This window comes from Cercospora beticola, chromosome 8 (genome assembly GCF_033473495.1).
Source record: "Cercospora beticola chromosome 8, complete sequence".
Classification (NCBI taxonomy): Eukaryota; Fungi; Ascomycota; class Dothideomycetes; order Mycosphaerellales; family Mycosphaerellaceae; genus Cercospora; species Cercospora beticola.
The window spans coordinates 1,464,617-1,482,265 of NC_088942.1; the positions used below are offsets into that span (position 1 = coordinate 1,464,617).

Sequence of the window (17,649 nt, forward strand, 5' to 3'; positions counted from 1 at the left end):
CCTGGCACGACGAATTGCGATCTGCATGAGTGTAAATTCGAGTTCCAGAGGCCCTCCCATGCATCGCGACATTTGGATTCGGGCAAGTGCATCAGACATCCAAGGCTGGCGGGATGTGCAACAAAAGCTGCACAGTGAGCACCGGAAAGCATGGTCCCACCTCGAGTCTGCTGGAAGTTTGGAATAGATCTGCAGTCAATCTATTCGCAGACATCGATTTGATCTGGTCAATGTTCATACTATTCCTGCTTCTTCAGTTCCAGATTTGGATTCTTTGCAATTGCTCCGACCTCTGCTGGGAGCAATGCACCCTTTGGTGGAGTACTCTTGGCCTTAAAGTCATCGCATATGCTCTCCATCGTCACCCATTCGATACCCTCGTGCTTGTTTATTCTCTCGATGATTCTACTCAAAGCATTAGAGACTGTTAACAGCATGACAACTTGTGTTTTCTCACCTTTCAAGCATAAGCAATCCATGAGGATGTCCGCACACATCAGGATGCACAGTCACAGGGAACACAAACTCATCGTACTCGCGATAGAAATAGTCAAACTGATCCATCCACAGCTCTTCGACATCGCGCGGGTTGACCCAGCCATGACTATTCGGTGCCTTTTTGATGAACATCATCGGAGGCAGATCGTCCAGATACCAAGAAGCAGGGATTTCGACAAGTCCTGTCATCGGTCCACCTTCGAGAGGCTATGTCACACAATTCAGATCAGCTACACCGCTTTCCGCACCAGGCTTCAAAGCTCTTACCTTCATCCAATGCTCCGGATGTTTCTTGAAATCAATCGGAGTCCACTTATCTCCAGTCCGCAACCAATAGCATTGACAATCGTGGTGACTGAAACTGTGATCATACTCCAGCCCATACTTCAACATCAATTCCGCTCCTTCTTGACTACTCTCCCACCAGGGCGCCACAATGCCTCTCGGCGGCTTACCCTGGAACTCTGTAATCAGTTTGTAACACTTATCCATCACAGCTGTCTGCTGCTCGAGTGTCATGGCAATGGGATTCTCGTGACTGTAGCCATGCAGACCGATTTCATGGCCAGCATCTGCAATCATGCGGCATTCTTCCGGGAAAGTCTCAAGACTGTGGCCCGGAATGAACCAAGTTGTGGTGATGTTGTATTTCTCGAAGAGCTTGAGGAGACGTCGTACGCCGATGGTGCCGGCGAAGAGACCGCGAGATATGTCGGAGGTTGAGTCTTCGCCGCCATAGCTACCAAGCCAACCGGCGACAGCGTCGATGTCAACGCTGATGCAGCATTGTACTCCTAGAGATTGTGAGTGTTGTTGATGAAGAGTTGACAAGGTAATTTTGAGATATACTCTTGTTGCCCATGTTTATTGCACTTGCTTACGAGCTTTCTCTTTTCTTCAATCGCTGCTGCACTGCTATCCAGTTACCTTGATGGAGAGCAAGAGGCCACATGTCAGTATATAAGCAATTCCATCCCGCTTGGGCCTACGCCCACTCATTTCTTCTCCTCGCGTTGGCGAAGGCATTGGTAGTGGGGCTGTTGCCCGTGGGCCGGCGGCCAACATCCCAAGCAAGCTCTGTGTCTTGATGACGTCGCAGATGACCTACAAACCCATGCAGCCATGCTTTGTTCGAACTCTTATCGCAGCCAATACGAGACGGCTGTGCTACAGCTTTCGGCTGCTAGGACGTGAGGAAGGTGAGTGTACAAGGTCATGAGCAGGTGGAAAGAGGGGAAGCCTGTGCTCGTGTGTCACCATTCGGGATCGCATTTCGCGCCTCGACGCCGAGATACATCCTCACTCAAGGCAGCCGCCACCACGCGCTAGAGAATATAGTGCAATCCGCCATCATCAAGATAAATACTGGAGGTGTCAAACGATGGAAATATGCCTGAATCATCACCCAAGTCTTTCACTTCTCTCTGGCCATCAACACCACCAAGACCATTCCAAACACTTTCACCAAAAATTCCAACAATAACCGCCACCCAAAAAGTCCTAACAACCTACGAACTCCTCGAACCCATCCTCCTCCACCTCCCCTTCAACCAGCTTCTCACCAGCCAACGCGTCTCCAAAACCTGGCACACCCTCATAACCCGCTCTATCCACATCCAAGAAAAACTATTCCTCTTCTCTCCCCACAAACCCATAAAACCCATCAAACCCATCCACCGCGAAAGCCTCCACGGCGCCTACAGAGTCCTCTATCGCGCCAAAAACTTCCAACTATGTCCCGCCACCCCAGCAGCCGAACCTCGACCCCAAGCATTTACATATGGCATGTACAACCACCCAGTCCCACCGCTTCCGAGACAATACAGGAAAGCCAGCGTTTTAGCGAGATGGAACCTTACGGATTCTGGAGATATATTGCATTTTTCGATAGGGATGGGAGGACTTCTTGATCCGAACTTCCCGCCAGAAGAAGAAATTGCATCCTGGAAGAATATGCATATTGCATCGCCGCCTTTGGAGGCTGTGGATTTGGATTTCTTACCTGATGTGCCAGAGTATAGTTATACTTTGACGATTTGGAATCCGAAAGGCGTGACGTTAGGAGAACTGTATGAATGGACGTTCAAGTTGGGAAGATTGTTTGAGAAGTCGGGTGGTTTTAGGCTGACTGAGAGGATCACAGTGGCGAGTTTCTGGGTTTATGCATCTGAGTGAAGCTGTGACAAGGAAAGAGAAGGAACGTTACTGGAACATTTTCGCCGTGCTGGAGCACGCATTGATCTCTCACAGGAACGAGTTGTTAGCTGCTGCGGGTATCACTCATCGCAAGGGCATCGAAAGTCGCGAATAGGAACATCGATTGCATTACTGTTGTTCTCGACGTATTGATGCTCAAGGAAATGCTTGGCGGCAATGGTAAAGTGAAGCGGGCGAATAGAATGTTGAGCGTTTTGGCCAACTCGTTTTACTGCAATACCACCTTGCAGCCACGTTATGCTCCGCGATTTCTCCCACTCAGCTCTCAGTGAGGAAGCTGGACCGCAGGTCTTCCTCGTCCTGATGACCTCAGGACTAACCACGAGCTTTCCACTGCGCTCACTTCTCCCGAGGTCTTACAGACAAGTTCATACTCATCGCAGTGACGCCCACGCTCATCTGTGGAAGAGCGAAGAACCACGTCGTGACAGACTAGCATCGGCCGCATTGGCAGTCGTTCGTTGGTCAGATACATCTAACGAAGTGGCCTCGTAAGTCCGAGGTCCGATGGTAGAAGGATACGCGTCGGGCTCCAGAGTGAAGCGTCGAATTGGATTGGGGTTCCTTTGATTCTCTTTTTCCATGCGGTAGGCGTTATCACGCTGACGTTGGAGCTCATTGTTCGAGCGAGTGGCAGCATCGAGCTTTTCTTGCAGCTCTCTGTTCAACAGCTGAGCGTGAACGAGTTCATTCTGTGTATCTCTGCAACGCCCCTTCGCATCTTCAACCTGCTCAGATCGGCCGTCGAGGCGGCCTTGCAATCGACCGATTCGCTCTGCGAACTCTAGGCGGACGGCGGCCTCGACGCCGTTTGCTGCTTTCAGTTGTGTTTCGAGCGACGTAATCCGCGAACGGTAGTGCTCGATAACAGTCTCTTGAGCCGTGTTGAGTCGCAGTGACGCCTGGCCCTCGACGAGCACAGAACCGGTGCACTTCTGTTTGAGCACATCTTCTGCGATCAAGAGCTCGTTCTCGCGCTGGGCTAAGGCGTTCTCCCGGGTTCTTACTCGTGACTCTCGTCTGGCAAGTGCAACCCCCTCACGAGCGAGAAGCGCGGCGATGGTGGCCTTGTCTTTGTGGACCCTGTGGGCGACATACATGACTTCGGCTGTGCGGCGCCTCCTCTTCACGATCTGGAGGAGACGGCTTTGCGTAGGTGCAGGCCGAGAATGAGTGCGGCGCTCGTCTTTCGTGGGTGGCGAAGGCCAGCTCGCAAACGCGTCGGTTGTTGCGTTACCAATTTCCTGGCCATGAACTCGGCTCTCACGTGTGTGCGATGTAGCCGGCAGAAGTTTTGACCCAGTAGTCGTGTTGTGGAAGCCATTCGTACGCCGCTGGAACGGCGGCGGCGGCGGCGGCAGCGACGGCAGCAATGGTCTCGACATTCTGAAGTCGCTGTTGACATGCGAATGTGATGAGGTTGGAGCAGTCTGGAAGGGAGGTGGAATATGGACTTTGTTCGGCACGCACCTTCCACGTCCACCGTTGCACGCGACGTGACTTCCATGCAGCTCGCAGGCTGACCAAGCTGCAATGCTCCGCCATCACTTTTTTGACGTACTTCCGCTCTTCTGCGCTTCACTTCACTTCGGTCGAAGAAGCCCATGGCTGTCGGAAACACGCATCGGCCTCCTTCAGCGCTCTCATATAGGATGCACCCGACTACTCTTCATCTCTCCCGGCTCATTGAACAACTCCTCAATCGGATTCTTGTTCAAAGCCTCATACCACTGCAAAAAGCTCCCAATAAAATAACACGCAGAACCCCACATAGTCGCAAGATCACCTATGAATCAAAAGTCAGCAAACATTCCACCCCCAAAATCCGCCTCACTCAATCGCCTGTTCAACTCACTTTGATACTCCGCCCAATGCGCCTCCTCCCCACTCGCAAGCGCTTTAATCCCAAAACAAGCAATCAACTCAAACCCCACCGACCCAGCCGTCGACCAAACTCCAATCCACCAGCCCAAAATCCCCGGCTCAGGTTTCCACCACTTCTCCTGCGTCTCCAACATAAACATCAAACTCGCAATCAAAAAGCACAAAGCAGCCACGACCTGCGGGATCCAAAATGCAGCCAACTCCTGCCAAGGTTTCAAAGATGTCAGAATTCCGGGTAAAATGACCACGGCCGTGACACCATATAGCGTGACACCGAAAAGTTGAATTGCACAAGCCAAGTATCCGATCTCGTAGACGTGATGTGATCGAAGGGCTTTCCATGTCGGCCACCACCGCCAGGTTGAGTACCATACACTGCCTTGAAGACTTTCATCGCCACCGAGATCCACGCCTCCGCGTCGAGGAGCAGGAGATTTGCCTTGAGGGTAGATCGACCCGGGTCGACGAAGACAGTCTTCTTTCGTCTTCCATCCTGCCTCAGGATCAACGTCACCATCTGCGTCTGGCATCTTCGTGTCCGGGTTTCGATGCGGACGTCGAGGCTTCACGTGTCCGAAAAAGTCTTTGACTTTCTCGTCTAATAGCTTCTTGGAATCTTCCTCGTGCCCGTCTAGTAATCTCCTCATCGCTGCTCCATGAAATGACCCGTCGTTCACCGCTTCGAGATAGGCCGCCACAGCTCCAACTTGGTAAAACAGAGCTCCGATGAAGAAGCACAAGGGACCACCCAGCTTGTCCGCAGATGCAGTCTCAAACCCTACGCCAAAAGCCACAGGACCCCAGGCGAGCGCGCCGTCTGCAACGAAGAGCGCAGAGCCGATGGTATAGGACGCGCCACTCCAGAAAGACATATCCCAGTAGGGGAAAGTGGTGGCCATGCGATAGAGGTTATGTGCGATGTCGGTGATCTTCGAGCTCATGCGAGGAGTGTAGCGCAATGGCAGAAAGGACCCGTTTCCATCGTCCTCGACTGGTAATCGAGGGACGGCAATAGAATTCCTGCCCTTGCGATTATCTCTGGCGCGCCAGAGCAGAGACGTTTCTTCTTGTGGCGTAGCAGAATCCGAGTCATCCTGGTACCGCACTTTCATGCGGATCGTGGTGGGATTAAGGAAGCGAGAGACGCCATGTGCGTGGACGCTGTCGAAGTGCAGCTTGTGTCCGAATGTTCTGACTTTGTCGACCACGCCGGCTTGAACATCATCGACAGCGGTCTTGAATTTGTCAAGATGAGGGTGTTCACCGCTGATCGAGGTGGTACTTTGTGCGCGTTTACTGGATTTACGGGTTGAACGGCTTGTGCTTCTGCCGCCAGATTTGTCGGCCGTGACTGAAGGTGAGGTCGCGTAGTCCAGCCGACTGGTGCGAGGTGCTTCGGCAGTCTGAGCTTGTGATTGCTGCTCCAATTCGTCCTTCACGAACGGGTCGGGGTTGTCAAAGTTTTCCATAGTTTGACATATCTCAGCAAGATCTGAAACGTGCAATGAGTTCTGTAAGCAGCAACAAGATTGACGCGCAAGCTTTGCTCAAGCTCGACACGGCTTGGAGGGCAGAGCTTGAGTTGTGCTTTTGGCGCAATAGTCGAAGGATCACAGGATGAGACTCCGAGAAGGACTGTGGTGATGACATGCTGAATAACAAGGTTCACGATAAATGGCGGATGACCAGAAAAGAGAGCGGTGCAATTGGAGCGCAGTGCGACTTCTCAGATCTGCTCCACTCACGATGAGCCAGAGAGTGCCAGAGACCTGGTATCCTTGTTTGTTGAGCATGACTTGTATGCAGCGACGACGGAGTGGCTTGCCGTTGGCATTTCGACGATCGTGATCTGCGTGCAGCTTCTGCGAAACCGACGCAACGACCGACTTTCACGTAAGTACTTTCGCTGAGTGGGATTATCAGATGTCTGTGAGGCCCCAGTCGTGCACTCACAAATCATCAATGGAATTCGAATGGAGGAAATTACTGTATTAATTTCCGTCTGTAGCGATGGTACGAGGATAGTCCTGGATATGTTCGTTGGCGGGGTGACCGCCGGTGCATTGGAGGGGACATCGTTGCCACTCCGAGCACATTGTGCTATTGATCTGGACGAAATTCTCCTCGTGCGGGCGAAGCAAAGGACCGTCGTATTGCATGATTGTCAACATGTGCTGCTAAGGATCGCTACGATGCATGCGAAGTCTTCAGGATATCTGTGGTGGTCGTTCCTTGCCTGCGGCAGTCAGCTACACGTGTTCGGCAGCTTCCAGTCGTCTTTCTCGTTGAAGCATTGCATACGCCGTGGAGTGGATTTTTGCAGTCATGTAGGAATGGGCATGTTCGTGGTGCCCGACAAGCAGAGACAGGCACAGCAGACTGACGAATGCCGGCCATTGATAGCCGCTGACTCGAGCACAGATGCGCAATGTGCGATTTGATAGCACAATTTTTCTCCTGTCAGACGTTCTTAACATGCATATAGCGTTCTTAATATTGATTGTCGTGTGTCTTTGTGGAAGAGATGAGACGGAGTCTTGCATCAAAGCTGCTGGAAGAATACCTTGCCCTTCTTCACAAGTCAGCAGTCAGCCCAGACTGAAAGCATCAGGCAACAGAGCTGACTTGTGCCTCATCAACACAGACAAAGATGCAGGAACAGGCACATGTGAAGAAAGGGCATCCACGGAGTTGCGGGACCAACCATTCCGCAGGTGGTGATTAGAAAAGTGGAGACCGGTTCCGGCCAGGAATATTGAGCTGGGGTGGAATATATTGACCAAGGAACCATGGAGACTGCCCTGGTGCTGGACTTCCACTTCCAGTCATGTCACGGGCTGAAGGAACCCATCACCCATCACGCCCGCTTGAGTTGAGGACATGCTCAGCGGTATCGGTACTCTCGCCTGCTCGTATCTTTGATGAGAGTGTGATTGACCTCTGGCCGGCTGGTCTTGGCGATCGGTTTTCGAAGTCATGTCGGATGTCGGAGGGCGAGACACATCGTACGGCCACGCCGCAAGCCACAGACGGTGCTGCGTCACCAGCGGATGATAGTTGAGATGACTCTGCAAACCGTGTCTGCCACGGCGCACCAGAGAGTGAAGTAAGGTGACACAAGCTTTGGGGGCAAGGAGATCCGCTGAACAAAGTTCTCGCCCACTTTCCACGTTGTGAGGGAGCTTAGCGACGCCATCTCATTTCCCGAACTCATGCCACGCGTTGCAAAGTTTCCTCATGCGGCAACAACGCCTGGCGAGGATTCTGGATATGCTTGCCGATCTTCAGCCCGAGGCGTGATCGCAGACACTTTGGCGTTCAACGTCGCGTGGACATGCTGAGGATGCGCGGCAAGCTTTGTGGCGCGCAGTTTCCCAACGCCGGTGGTAGCAGTGGTGTGGGCATGGCGGACAGTGCAGGTGGTGGATGCTGCTGTCGGCCATGGAACAGAGCGGCGGTGCGGTGAGAAAATATTGATTTCCAGCGTTGCGCGAGCAAGAGCAAGGTCTAGACACTGCAAACAGGACGTCGGACAGGGCCATACACCAGCAAGCCTGGACGCCACTTCCGCGCATGCTGCAAGGGCAGCCGCTGCACCACTTCCGCTGGGATTGGCAGGCACTCGCAGTGATTGGATCCATTCGCCTCTGACAACGTCCCTTCCTGGTCTCATTTGTGTTGCAGCGCGGCGGCAGGTACTTGATCGATTTCCTCCCCTCTTCCCTTCCCTTCCTCATCGCATCCATCACCCACTCTCGTTTCTACGCAGGCAAACACACTCCGGTCTCGACCGCATTCACTCGCTACCACCCGCGCAAGAAACCAACAAGAATCACCATTTCCATCAAGATGCAGTTCGCTATCGCAGCTCTCGGCCTCGCTGCCGTCGTCTCGGCCTCGTACGCTCCATCGTACGGCCCTCCCAAGAACGCCACCACCACCCACGGCCCAAGCTACACCACCGAGGTCGTGACCAGCTACGAGACCTTCTGCCCATCGGCCACGTCGATCGAGCACAACGGCGTCACCTACACCGTCACCGAGGCCACCACCTTGACCATCACCAACTGCCCATGCACCGTGACCAAGCCCGTCTACACGTCAGTCGTCACTGCCTGCAGCACATGGTAAAACAGCACCCGTGCCGCGGTATTTAGCGATTTCATTTTCGATCGTACTGACTTCTCCCGCAGTGCTCCTCCTCCAGCTGAGACTCCAAAGACTCCAGAGACTCCAAACAGCCCAGTGCAGCCACCAGTGCAGCCACCGGCTCCTCACTACCCATCCAACAACACTACTCCAGCTCCTCCATCTTACCAGCCACCAGCTGGAACTGCTCCTGGTGCTTACGTTCCTCCAGCTAGCACCAGCCCAATTGCTCCAGCTTACACCGGTGCCGCTTCCAAGGCCTCGTTCGGTGTTGCCGGTATCATGGCCGCTGCTGGTCTCATTGCCGCTCTCTAAACGCATCTCTCGAACGTGAGATGGTGCGCACGGAGCTGAGAGGCAGTGATGTATAAACGGCAGTCACGATAGAGCGGCATCGACATTGGCTGGAAAATCCCCCCCTTGCAGCTGGTCATGACGATCCGCATGACAATCGACAAGCGCATTTTGAATTACCATTGTATTCGACACATGCACATTTTGTCAATTTAATGAAACGCCGGACACGGCGGCTACGTTGGGTGTTTTTATCGACTTCTGATGGCGGTGGCGTTTCTGGAGGCGTAGCATGGCCCTCCACCAATTGACCTCGACGACGAGAAAGATATGCTACGACGGAAAGAACCTGTACTTAATGCCGTCACTAGAAGACGAGTTTTAACCCACCTTTCACTTCTCTCTCACTTTCTTGTCTCCTGTCGCGTCACATGGACCACGCTGACCAATAGTCGTCGACCTTGTGCTATCACAGTACCACGCCTTGCATCGCTTGCGACAGCCACATGACTCGGTGCTACCTACCACGTCTCAGCCACGCGAGGTCGAGCACATGTACCACCATCAACGAATCGTAAGCAGCATGCGAGAACTCGAGCCAGAGAATCCATCTTCCACACTAATGAACCTGTTGGAAAACACCACATCAAGCGCCACAGGACCAGTTTCGCACTCGTTGCCGGTCTTGACACCAGGTCTGGCCTTTGATCGCGGTGCCCGAGCTTCTCCTCAAGGCCCCCAATGGAGTACGTTCGGAAATTCAAAACACAACTTTGTGCTGTACAGCCACTAATATAGCTCCTACTCCTCGCATTCAAAGACGCTTTTCAATGCCGCGGAGATACCAAACCACGTTAAGTCATCGATACTGCCTCGAGACCGAATCTCCTGCATCACTATGTAAAATCGTTGCACTTCGGCTGGCCCATATTCTGCCCACGATCCAGTTTCTATAATACGCTGTCAGCATAAGTCCGCCTTGGCTCAGTTGTAAATGATGAATTCACTCACCAGACGATTCATCATCATTCAAACGCCTGCGATTCTTGAAGGTCAAGAGGACAACAGCGATATCGAGATAGTTGAAGCCTTCGAAGCAGGTTGCCGCCACCTGCATCGCCGAACTAATCTCATCCCGTGTAGTCTTATTACTGGCCGCCCAGTCCGAGCGAAGATCTTGTACTCGCTTGGTCCATTTCTCACTTCCGGTTTGGTCTTTGAACTCCGGGTATAAATCATACAAGCCACTAAAAAGCAGATTCGCAAGAGAAATCGCGCAGGAGCGATTCCTGATATCCACCATTCCTTGGGAGAGGTATTCGCCATTGTCGTAGCCTTTGGCTCTCAAAGTCATGAGACTCCATTCCCAGGAAGTAGCGGGAACGTCGTCGCCCAATTTCTTCAACAGCCATTTATCACTCGCAAATTGTCCTCGCGGGAATTCAGTTGTATCGACGGCATAGATCATGACTTGATCGAGGGGCCGTCTGCCTTTCCGAGCTCTCCAAAGAGCATATTGGACCACAAAGAGTAAAGAAGAACTCCACGACGATAAGTTATCAGTGATGTCTTGATCATCAAAACATTGTTTCCTGAGATGATTATGCAGCCGCTGAGCCGCTGTGCTTCTTGTTCGCGGCGAGAGAAGATCTATTTTGCTGAGGCCAGGGCTGACAATGCTTGCAGCAGATGCAATGAAGTCTACATTGTTTTGTCCCGAACTGCTGTCGTCGGCCGTGCGAAATAAATATTTGGGAGGCTCTGGCATTTCGCCACAGCCATCATGTTCGTCCAAAGGCCAGAATAGCGTCGGCCCATTCTGATAGCGGTAGGGGTGATCTTGCCAGAACCGGACCGCAGTAGCAGATGATGAAACAGCGCTGGCAACTTCTTCTAGTCTCCTGTGGAGATAACTCAACCTCGCTGTATCCTGGGCAATGTCGTTTTCATACCACGCGAGGGAGGCTTGCAGTACTCGCACACTGTGCACAAAGTCCATGCAGGCTTTCAGTACTCGTTGGTTCAACTTCTGGAGCTCTGCTTTGCTGACGTCGTGGTCTACCATGCTCAACGTTTGGAAAGAATCAAAGACATCGTCAGCGTCAGGCTCGGGGCTATGTTGCACCATCGTAGACGATGCAGGCGAGGCCTCGGACTGCTGAGATCGGATCAAGTCTTGTTCAGAAATCGAATGAGAGGCTGTTTTTCTGTTTTCTAACAGCAAACTAGGTTTCGATGCAGGAGAGGACATTATTTCACAACGAGAAGAAGAATTGCTGGCGACTGATGACGATGGTGCAAGTTCCCCACTATCGGCAGGGACATGGCACAGCTACCAGGGCTATTCGCTTACTCTGCCGCTCTTGATTTGTCGAATCTTGACCGGTTCCAGGTCAATAAGACAGCATTGGAGATGAGGGTGAATGCTGTGTCCATGCAGTGGCCAACGAAAACCCGTCAATGCTGTTGCACAAACTGTTCTTCATGGGATAATGGAACGATCGAACATGTGCCGCTCTTCGTGGCACTCAATAGGGCTTGTTTCGTGGTAATGATCGTAGCATATGGGTGTTGTTCGTACAAGTCGCTGAAGCCAGCATCTCTAGTCAAGTGGTGGTAGCATCAGTTGCGTAAAGAACAGATACAGCTCCAACATGTTTCTGTACATTCCTTACCCAGACCATCATACAAAAGCACGCCAAATGCTCCACCCAAAATCGTGCTTTGCATCGAAAGCCCCAGGCGTCGCTCTCCTCCCGCTCCTAACAGAATCTCACTTCCCGCCCTTCACGTCCCCATACAGAAAGATGGGTTGCTTATTACTAAAGTTCTTCACATCTTCCATAATTCCCGCAGCTTCCGGCCCCGTGAAAGCATCACTGAGCTTGTCTTTGCTTGTCCAGAACGTTTCTGAACCGAATGCATAGGGCGGTTTGGAGCCATCGGGTCCAGGAGCAAATTCTCGGACGTTCCATCCTGTTACTCCGTACTTGGCCCATTCCTCTGCAATTCTCGGCATGTGCTTCTGAACGTAGTATTCGATGTCGTATTGAGCATCCTCGTCATTGGGGAAGAGGACGCTGATGATGAAGGACATCGTGCTGTTGTCGGCCTTTGAGAGTTTGAATGGTGTGATTAATGTGGTGGTATTGTCCGGATTGGATGCGAGGTCGGCGTATATTAATCGCAGAGGCTCTGGATATATACGTCTTGTGTACGTGCTTCTACTTCTTCATCGCTGCTCGCATAGATTCCGAAGACTTGTTGTGCATTTGTAAGCACTAAGCAGGGTGAGCTCCGGGACTTACGACGACGTGAGCCGTTGTGAGTTGTCCAAAACATCGAGATTCATCATCCAGTCTGCTAAAGCTTGCATTCGAGTAATTCCACATATACAAGTCCGGAGTTCTCTATCTCCAGCTGTCAGCTTTGTAATGACTCTTGCAGTCATGCCACCTCGTTCAGCTTCACCGCAGAAGCTCAAATTGGATGTGCCTTCCAAGCAGCGACATAGAGAAGCCTAAATACGTACCCAGCGCACACATCGCTCCCTCCAACCCTTCACTACCCTCAGTCGACCACAGTCTCTCACGATGCCTCGTCCTAAGCTGCTTGTTGTTCTCTCCTCGCAGGACAACGTACCAGCAACGGGCAACCTAACGGGCTGGTATCTACCAGAATTCGACCGTCGCAGTTGGCTATCACCGGTCAGCGCATCTAAAGTGAAAGTTCGCCCGTATTTAGCAGCATCCGATTGACGACTACGGCAGCAGATGTGGTGTCACGGGCCAGCGCACCCGGTCGATTCAAGCAACTTGGCTGCGAGCTTAGGATGCTTCTTCTTGATACCCTGGCAAATCGTCGACTCTATACGATCCAGCAATGGTGATGGATCGCCTGCCATTCGCGGTCTCGGCCTTGGCCGTCAGCGAGGGCCACGTCGCACGTCGCTCATCAAGTCGCTCGAACGAGTGGGCTGACGCCCATGACCAACCTAGACATCTTGCACTGTGGTACTGTATGTCGCCCACATGGTGGCATTGGCAGTATCCGACGTCTCACCAAAGCTCGTAACGATGACCAGCAAGTATAGTGTGGCCTGCAGCGGTGTAGTCTCGAGTGTGGAGGCCGCCCGATGTGCTGGGGAAGTTACAACTTGGAAGTTGCAGGCGCTCGCAATTCAGCTGCGGAATGAGATAGTTCTAGATGCCTGAGGCATACTGTCCAGGTTTGTGCGATCCAGCCACTCACACTTGTCCATGTCTTGGCTTTCTGCTTAGCTCCTGAGCTGAACATACCATTTCCCAATACTTCGCCGAGGCAAGCCGCGCGACCAGAACAAGATTCACCACCCCGCAAACTACAAGTTATAGCAGCATGCCAAGCAGCAATGGCGGAGAGCCGTCAGCAACGCTATAGAATCCTGCTTGCCGTGTTCCTGAGCGTCCCGAACCCTCTTCCGGACTTCTCTGCGCCAGAGCTCGCTAATAGCTGTCTATAGGTGGTAGTGATCACACTTCAGTTGCCACAAACAGTTAGAGCCTTGTTCAGATCGACATCACTTCAGCTTCTTCTAGGTTCAAGTGACATCTCATCACACGCTTGAAGCATACCGGCTCTCACAGCTCCAAGCTCAAGCTTCCGCATGGTCGACATGCATTATTGACAGAAAGCATGAATATTAGCTGTTTTCTTGGCTCGAGTACCGATGCAGTATACAATGCGCACTCTTCTTGTCTCGCAGGCATTCAGCTTCACGGAGAAGGTGCGATCGAACAATGATGCAGCATCTGCTCAAGGGTCTTCTCCTATGCCTGGCCAGAGAGCGGAGTAGATATGCCACCTTCGCCATGTGTGAGCAATTGGCAATCTTTGTGCCCCAGGCACACGACTGAGCGGTGCCTGTACAGCGAGGGAACACGACTGTGGCGTGCTAGATTGTACACTGGTTAGAAGAGTGCCTGATGTGCGATCGTACGAACAATTGTTCCCAAGCGTACCAACAGCAAACCAAGCATGGTCCGAAGTATATTGAAGCTGCTCTTCATCCTGCGGTGCTGAATACCGTAGCAATTGCGCCATATTGTGATATGGCAGTGATCTACACTTCCTTGATCAAGGTTCACTGAGAGTTCATGCCTGTCCCCCCTCCAACATCACCTCTACAAGCTCGAATCGCTCCCATTTCCCTCACCTCCAGGGCCCCGCTAGACTGACAAGAGAAGGATTTGCATACCATATGGTCACGAGGATTGCACATTTCCCGAGACAATGGATCGACAGCATAGTCCAAGCAACTTTTCTCAATGCCAACGCCACGCTGACCCACGTTCTGCCTCGGAATACTACCTTGTAGGCCTTCGCGTTGACAATCGTCCAGTAGACATCGAAATACTGGATGCGAAGCCTCGGTTTGAAGATCAGGAGAATGTATCCGCCGCGGAGATGGGATGGACTTTGGAGAAGTGTCTATGGAAGCAGATGCCAGTAGAATAGTAACAGTGGAGGCGGTCGAGGAATATAAGAAGAGCCCTCTTCTCCTCCAAACGAACGAGCATCAATCAGCTTCACCAAACGCTTCCAGACCAACACACAAGGCTTCCATCACTTCTCACAAAAGGCCCACAAGCTTCATTTCCAACCTTCAAAATGTTCTCTGTCAAGAACCTCCTCTTCCTCATCACCACCGCCTCGGCCCTCGTCGTTACCAAACGCGACGCAGCCCAAATCCGCTCCGACCTCCAACTCATCAACACCGACACCAACGCCCTCAAATCGGCCGCAGACCGCTACAGCGGCGGCCTCTTCGGCGCCATCCCCGTACAAAACGCCGCCGACAAGCTCGAAGACGACATCAACACCGCCACCGACAACGCCAATGCGTCGGCTCCAGTCTCTGACTCCGAAGCCGCTGATATCATCAGCTACATCAACAACACTCTCCAGCCATCTGTTGATGCTGCTTTGACCAGCATTGAGAACAAGCGCAGCCAGTTCACTTCTGCTGGTTTGAAGGGAAGTGTTCAGGATACTTTGGCTACTTTGAGGAAGGACACAAATGAGTATGGTCAGGCTTTGCTTGCTAAGGCTCCGGCTTCGCAGCAGGCCTCTGGTAACGCGGCTTTGACCAGGATTGATAACGATTTTGCGGCTACTCAGGCTTTCTATGCTTAGATTTGTAAATTGATCTAACGAGAAATGATGACGAAAATGGGAGCTCCGAGAATGCTGGGATGAGCATGGAGATGAAGTCGATTCGAGGCGGCATGGGTCAAAAATAAATGGACACTCGGGCTAGAATCCAGAACAGGAAACAGTAACGCAAAAGTAGCAATCAATTTGAAATGAATTGGTCTCGTACCACATGTTGCTTAGAATCGTGAATTTCCTCAGCGCTCGCAGCTACAACTTTGTTTCATTTGCCTCGCCGTGCTTTGGCCGAGAAGCAGATCCCACATCCGTCTCGGTGCGGTGAGAGTCATTAAGAACGACCGCGACATCCATGTCCACTTCTGTGACCTCAACTTCCAAGGCGATCTCTCCGCCTTCTGGGACTTCGTGAGACGCCACAGAATGACCATCAATGTATACGTTCCATGTGCCGCCTGCCAGGTTTTTGAAGACCGGAGCGATCTTATGCTTGTGGCCATCCCAGCTCTTGACAGTCAATAGTGCGAACCTTTCGACTTCATCATAAATTGCACGAACAAAATCGGCACCTTGCCCGAAATGAAGTCCATCGATACAAGGTCTCTGCTGCAACGTCTGAGTAGTCCAGGGCTCATCCCACATAATCTTCTGGCCATTGGGAACGTTCAGTCTTGCGTATCCAATTGCAGCATTGCCAGTGAAAGGATCCATATGAGACCATCTTGAATCATCACCAAATTGTTCATCGCGGCGTGGATAGTACAAGCCTCCCTTTTCCCACGTTGGATGTAAGTGCTGATCAGCAAAATTGAGCAACTGGTGCAATTCTGGTCGCCCGAGCTCGGACAACCATTGAGCAACGTAGCCGAGTGTTGGCGCCGTGTAGGGGATCGGTGACGCCGGAGCAGCTTTAGCTCTTTCTTTGGCATCTTTCAAAGTATTCTTGTCCGGTGGCACCTGTTCTTCAGTCACCATTGTCCTGAACGCATCTGCGACTGCTGTTGGATTCAACTGAAGCTCGTTGTCGAAATTTGTGATGTAGCCCAAAGCTTGCGCTTCATAGAGGCCTTCCACGAATTCTGGTCTCCAGGCATGCATGAAAGCATTTGCCCATGCTGTGAATGCCAGGCCACGTGCTGGCACTGTGGTGTCTTGTTTCTCGAGCCAAGCATCGGGATACAAAGATCCAGCTCCTACCATACCCTTCTGCTCCCACGCTGCCAAGTATTTGGGAAGAAGCTCCTCAGTCACACGTGTGCCATGACGAACATCGTTGTAACGCATAGCGATGATGGGGAATTGATTGCACACGACGAAGACCATGTTCGGCTCACAGCATACCCCCACATATCGGTTACGCTCCATTTCCCGCAGAATGGCTTGTTGCAAACTTGTGGTGTCGTAGCTGAAGCGCTCCGGGCCCAGACCGAAGAACAGAGGATTCCAGTCAAACACCAAGGATTCTGGTTTCTCGTATTCGTCGTCATCGAAGAGCATCGCATACATACTGATCATAAGCAGTAGGTGTCCCGAGTACCTGAACTGCTGTCAGCTAGAAGACACATCACCACCTTGTATTGACATACATGATGTTTTCTCGCACGACAGGGTCAGCCCATGGTTTGCGGAGCTCTTTGAGGTCCGGATCCGTGACAGTCCCACCAAGACTTGTATTGAACCAGTAGCCCCAAACCGCACGATTCAGCATCTTATGAATCAATTGTCGAAAGAGGGCTTTGTACGGACTTCGCAGTATCGGCTGGTGATGGAAATGGGCCGCTCCTGCAGCATATGCCATTGTCGCAATCTGGAATCGGTATGCATCAAGAAACTCCTGCAAGGGTTCTTGACTGCCCATGTGGTTCCAGTCTCCATCGAGCTGCGATGCGAGGTTATGGAAATGCCGTATGTGCCCAAGTTGCTCCCGATTGAGCTTCGGGTATTTGGTGAGATCGAGCTTCAACATGGTCATGATCAGTCTTACTCCTAGTCACAGGGATATGCTCATGTGTAAGAACGACACAGAGAGGTAGGACCTTATATGATGAGATCGCTAGCTTCGTTCCCTCGCGGACGTAGTGTCCTTCCGGCCATGAGGAACTTCAAACCCGGCCGGAGAACCGGACTTTCATGAAGCAGGGCTCCGGTGATGCAGCCATACTTCAGAAGCCTCCCCAGAAGAGTGTTGAAGAAGAGCCCGTCGCGGCAGACCCTGGAGAGAAGTGACCAGGGGAGCGTAAGATGCCGTGCCAAGACCAGGGCTTTGTGGTACGCGTCCGAGTTATATGCTCTTCATTCGTGAACATGCTGGAGTGGCCGCCTACTTCGTGCAGGCTAAGGCATCTCACGGCAATTCCAGTGCCGTCGCCGGTTCTCGAACGTGCATGAGGCGCTCCTTGATGCCCGCTGTACGTACTATCGTGACTTACGGACTTCCGGGAAGACGACAACTCGTTC

General features: G+C 52.2%; 8 protein-coding genes across 8 annotated transcripts; 2 read left to right on the top strand and 6 right to left on the bottom strand.

Moving 5' to 3' along the window:
- Positions 1-239: 239 nt before the first annotated feature.
- RHO25_011860 (uncharacterized protein) lies at positions 240-1,360 on the bottom strand (the record flags this gene model as incomplete). Its single annotated transcript, XM_023603275.2, has 4 exons — positions 240-405; positions 458-705; positions 766-1,292; positions 1,348-1,360. 4 exons carry the CDS (start codon positions 1,358-1,360, stop codon positions 240-242), a joined length of 954 nt encoding a protein of 317 aa, XP_023454410.1.
- A 1,750-nt stretch (positions 1,361-3,110) lies between these two features.
- On the bottom strand, positions 3,111-4,100 carry RHO25_011861 (uncharacterized protein; the record flags this gene model as incomplete). Its single annotated transcript, XM_023603277.1, has 1 exon — positions 3,111-4,100. The coding sequence occupies one exon, from the start codon at positions 4,098-4,100 to the stop codon at positions 3,111-3,113; it is 990 nt and encodes a 329-aa protein (XP_023454789.1).
- Positions 4,101-4,358: 258 nt separating this feature from the next.
- RHO25_011862 (uncharacterized protein) lies at positions 4,359-6,068 on the bottom strand (the record flags this gene model as incomplete). The annotated part of the gene is made up of 2 exons (XM_023603278.1): positions 4,359-4,501; positions 4,571-6,068. The coding sequence occupies 2 exons, from the start codon at positions 6,066-6,068 to the stop codon at positions 4,359-4,361; spliced, it is 1,641 nt and encodes a 546-aa protein (XP_023454783.1).
- Positions 6,069-8,448: 2,380 nt separating this feature from the next.
- Positions 8,449-9,063, top strand: RHO25_011863 (uncharacterized protein; the record flags this gene model as incomplete). The annotated part of the gene is made up of 2 exons (XM_065603456.1): positions 8,449-8,699; positions 8,793-9,063. 2 exons carry the CDS (start codon positions 8,449-8,451, stop codon positions 9,061-9,063), a joined length of 522 nt encoding a protein of 173 aa, XP_065459528.1.
- Positions 9,064-10,045: 982 nt separating this feature from the next.
- Positions 10,046-11,170, bottom strand: RHO25_011864 (uncharacterized protein; the record flags this gene model as incomplete). Its single annotated transcript, XM_065603457.1, has 1 exon — positions 10,046-11,170. The coding sequence occupies one exon, from the start codon at positions 11,168-11,170 to the stop codon at positions 10,046-10,048; it is 1,125 nt and encodes a 374-aa protein (XP_065459529.1).
- Positions 11,171-11,815: 645 nt separating this feature from the next.
- On the bottom strand, positions 11,816-12,139 carry RHO25_011865 (uncharacterized protein; the record flags this gene model as incomplete). Its single annotated transcript, XM_023603280.1, has 1 exon — positions 11,816-12,139. The coding sequence occupies one exon, from the start codon at positions 12,137-12,139 to the stop codon at positions 11,816-11,818; it is 324 nt and encodes a 107-aa protein (XP_023454786.1).
- Positions 12,140-14,691: 2,552 nt separating this feature from the next.
- Positions 14,692-15,216, top strand: RHO25_011866 (uncharacterized protein; the record flags this gene model as incomplete). Its single annotated transcript, XM_023603281.2, has 1 exon — positions 14,692-15,216. The coding sequence occupies one exon, from the start codon at positions 14,692-14,694 to the stop codon at positions 15,214-15,216; it is 525 nt and encodes a 174-aa protein (XP_023454787.1).
- A 228-nt stretch (positions 15,217-15,444) lies between these two features.
- Positions 15,445-17,164, bottom strand: RHO25_011867 (uncharacterized protein; the record flags this gene model as incomplete). Its single annotated transcript, XM_023603282.1, has 2 exons — positions 15,445-16,729; positions 16,779-17,164. The coding sequence occupies 2 exons, from the start codon at positions 17,162-17,164 to the stop codon at positions 15,445-15,447; spliced, it is 1,671 nt and encodes a 556-aa protein (XP_023454257.1).
- Between the last annotated feature and the right edge of the window lie 485 nt (positions 17,165-17,649).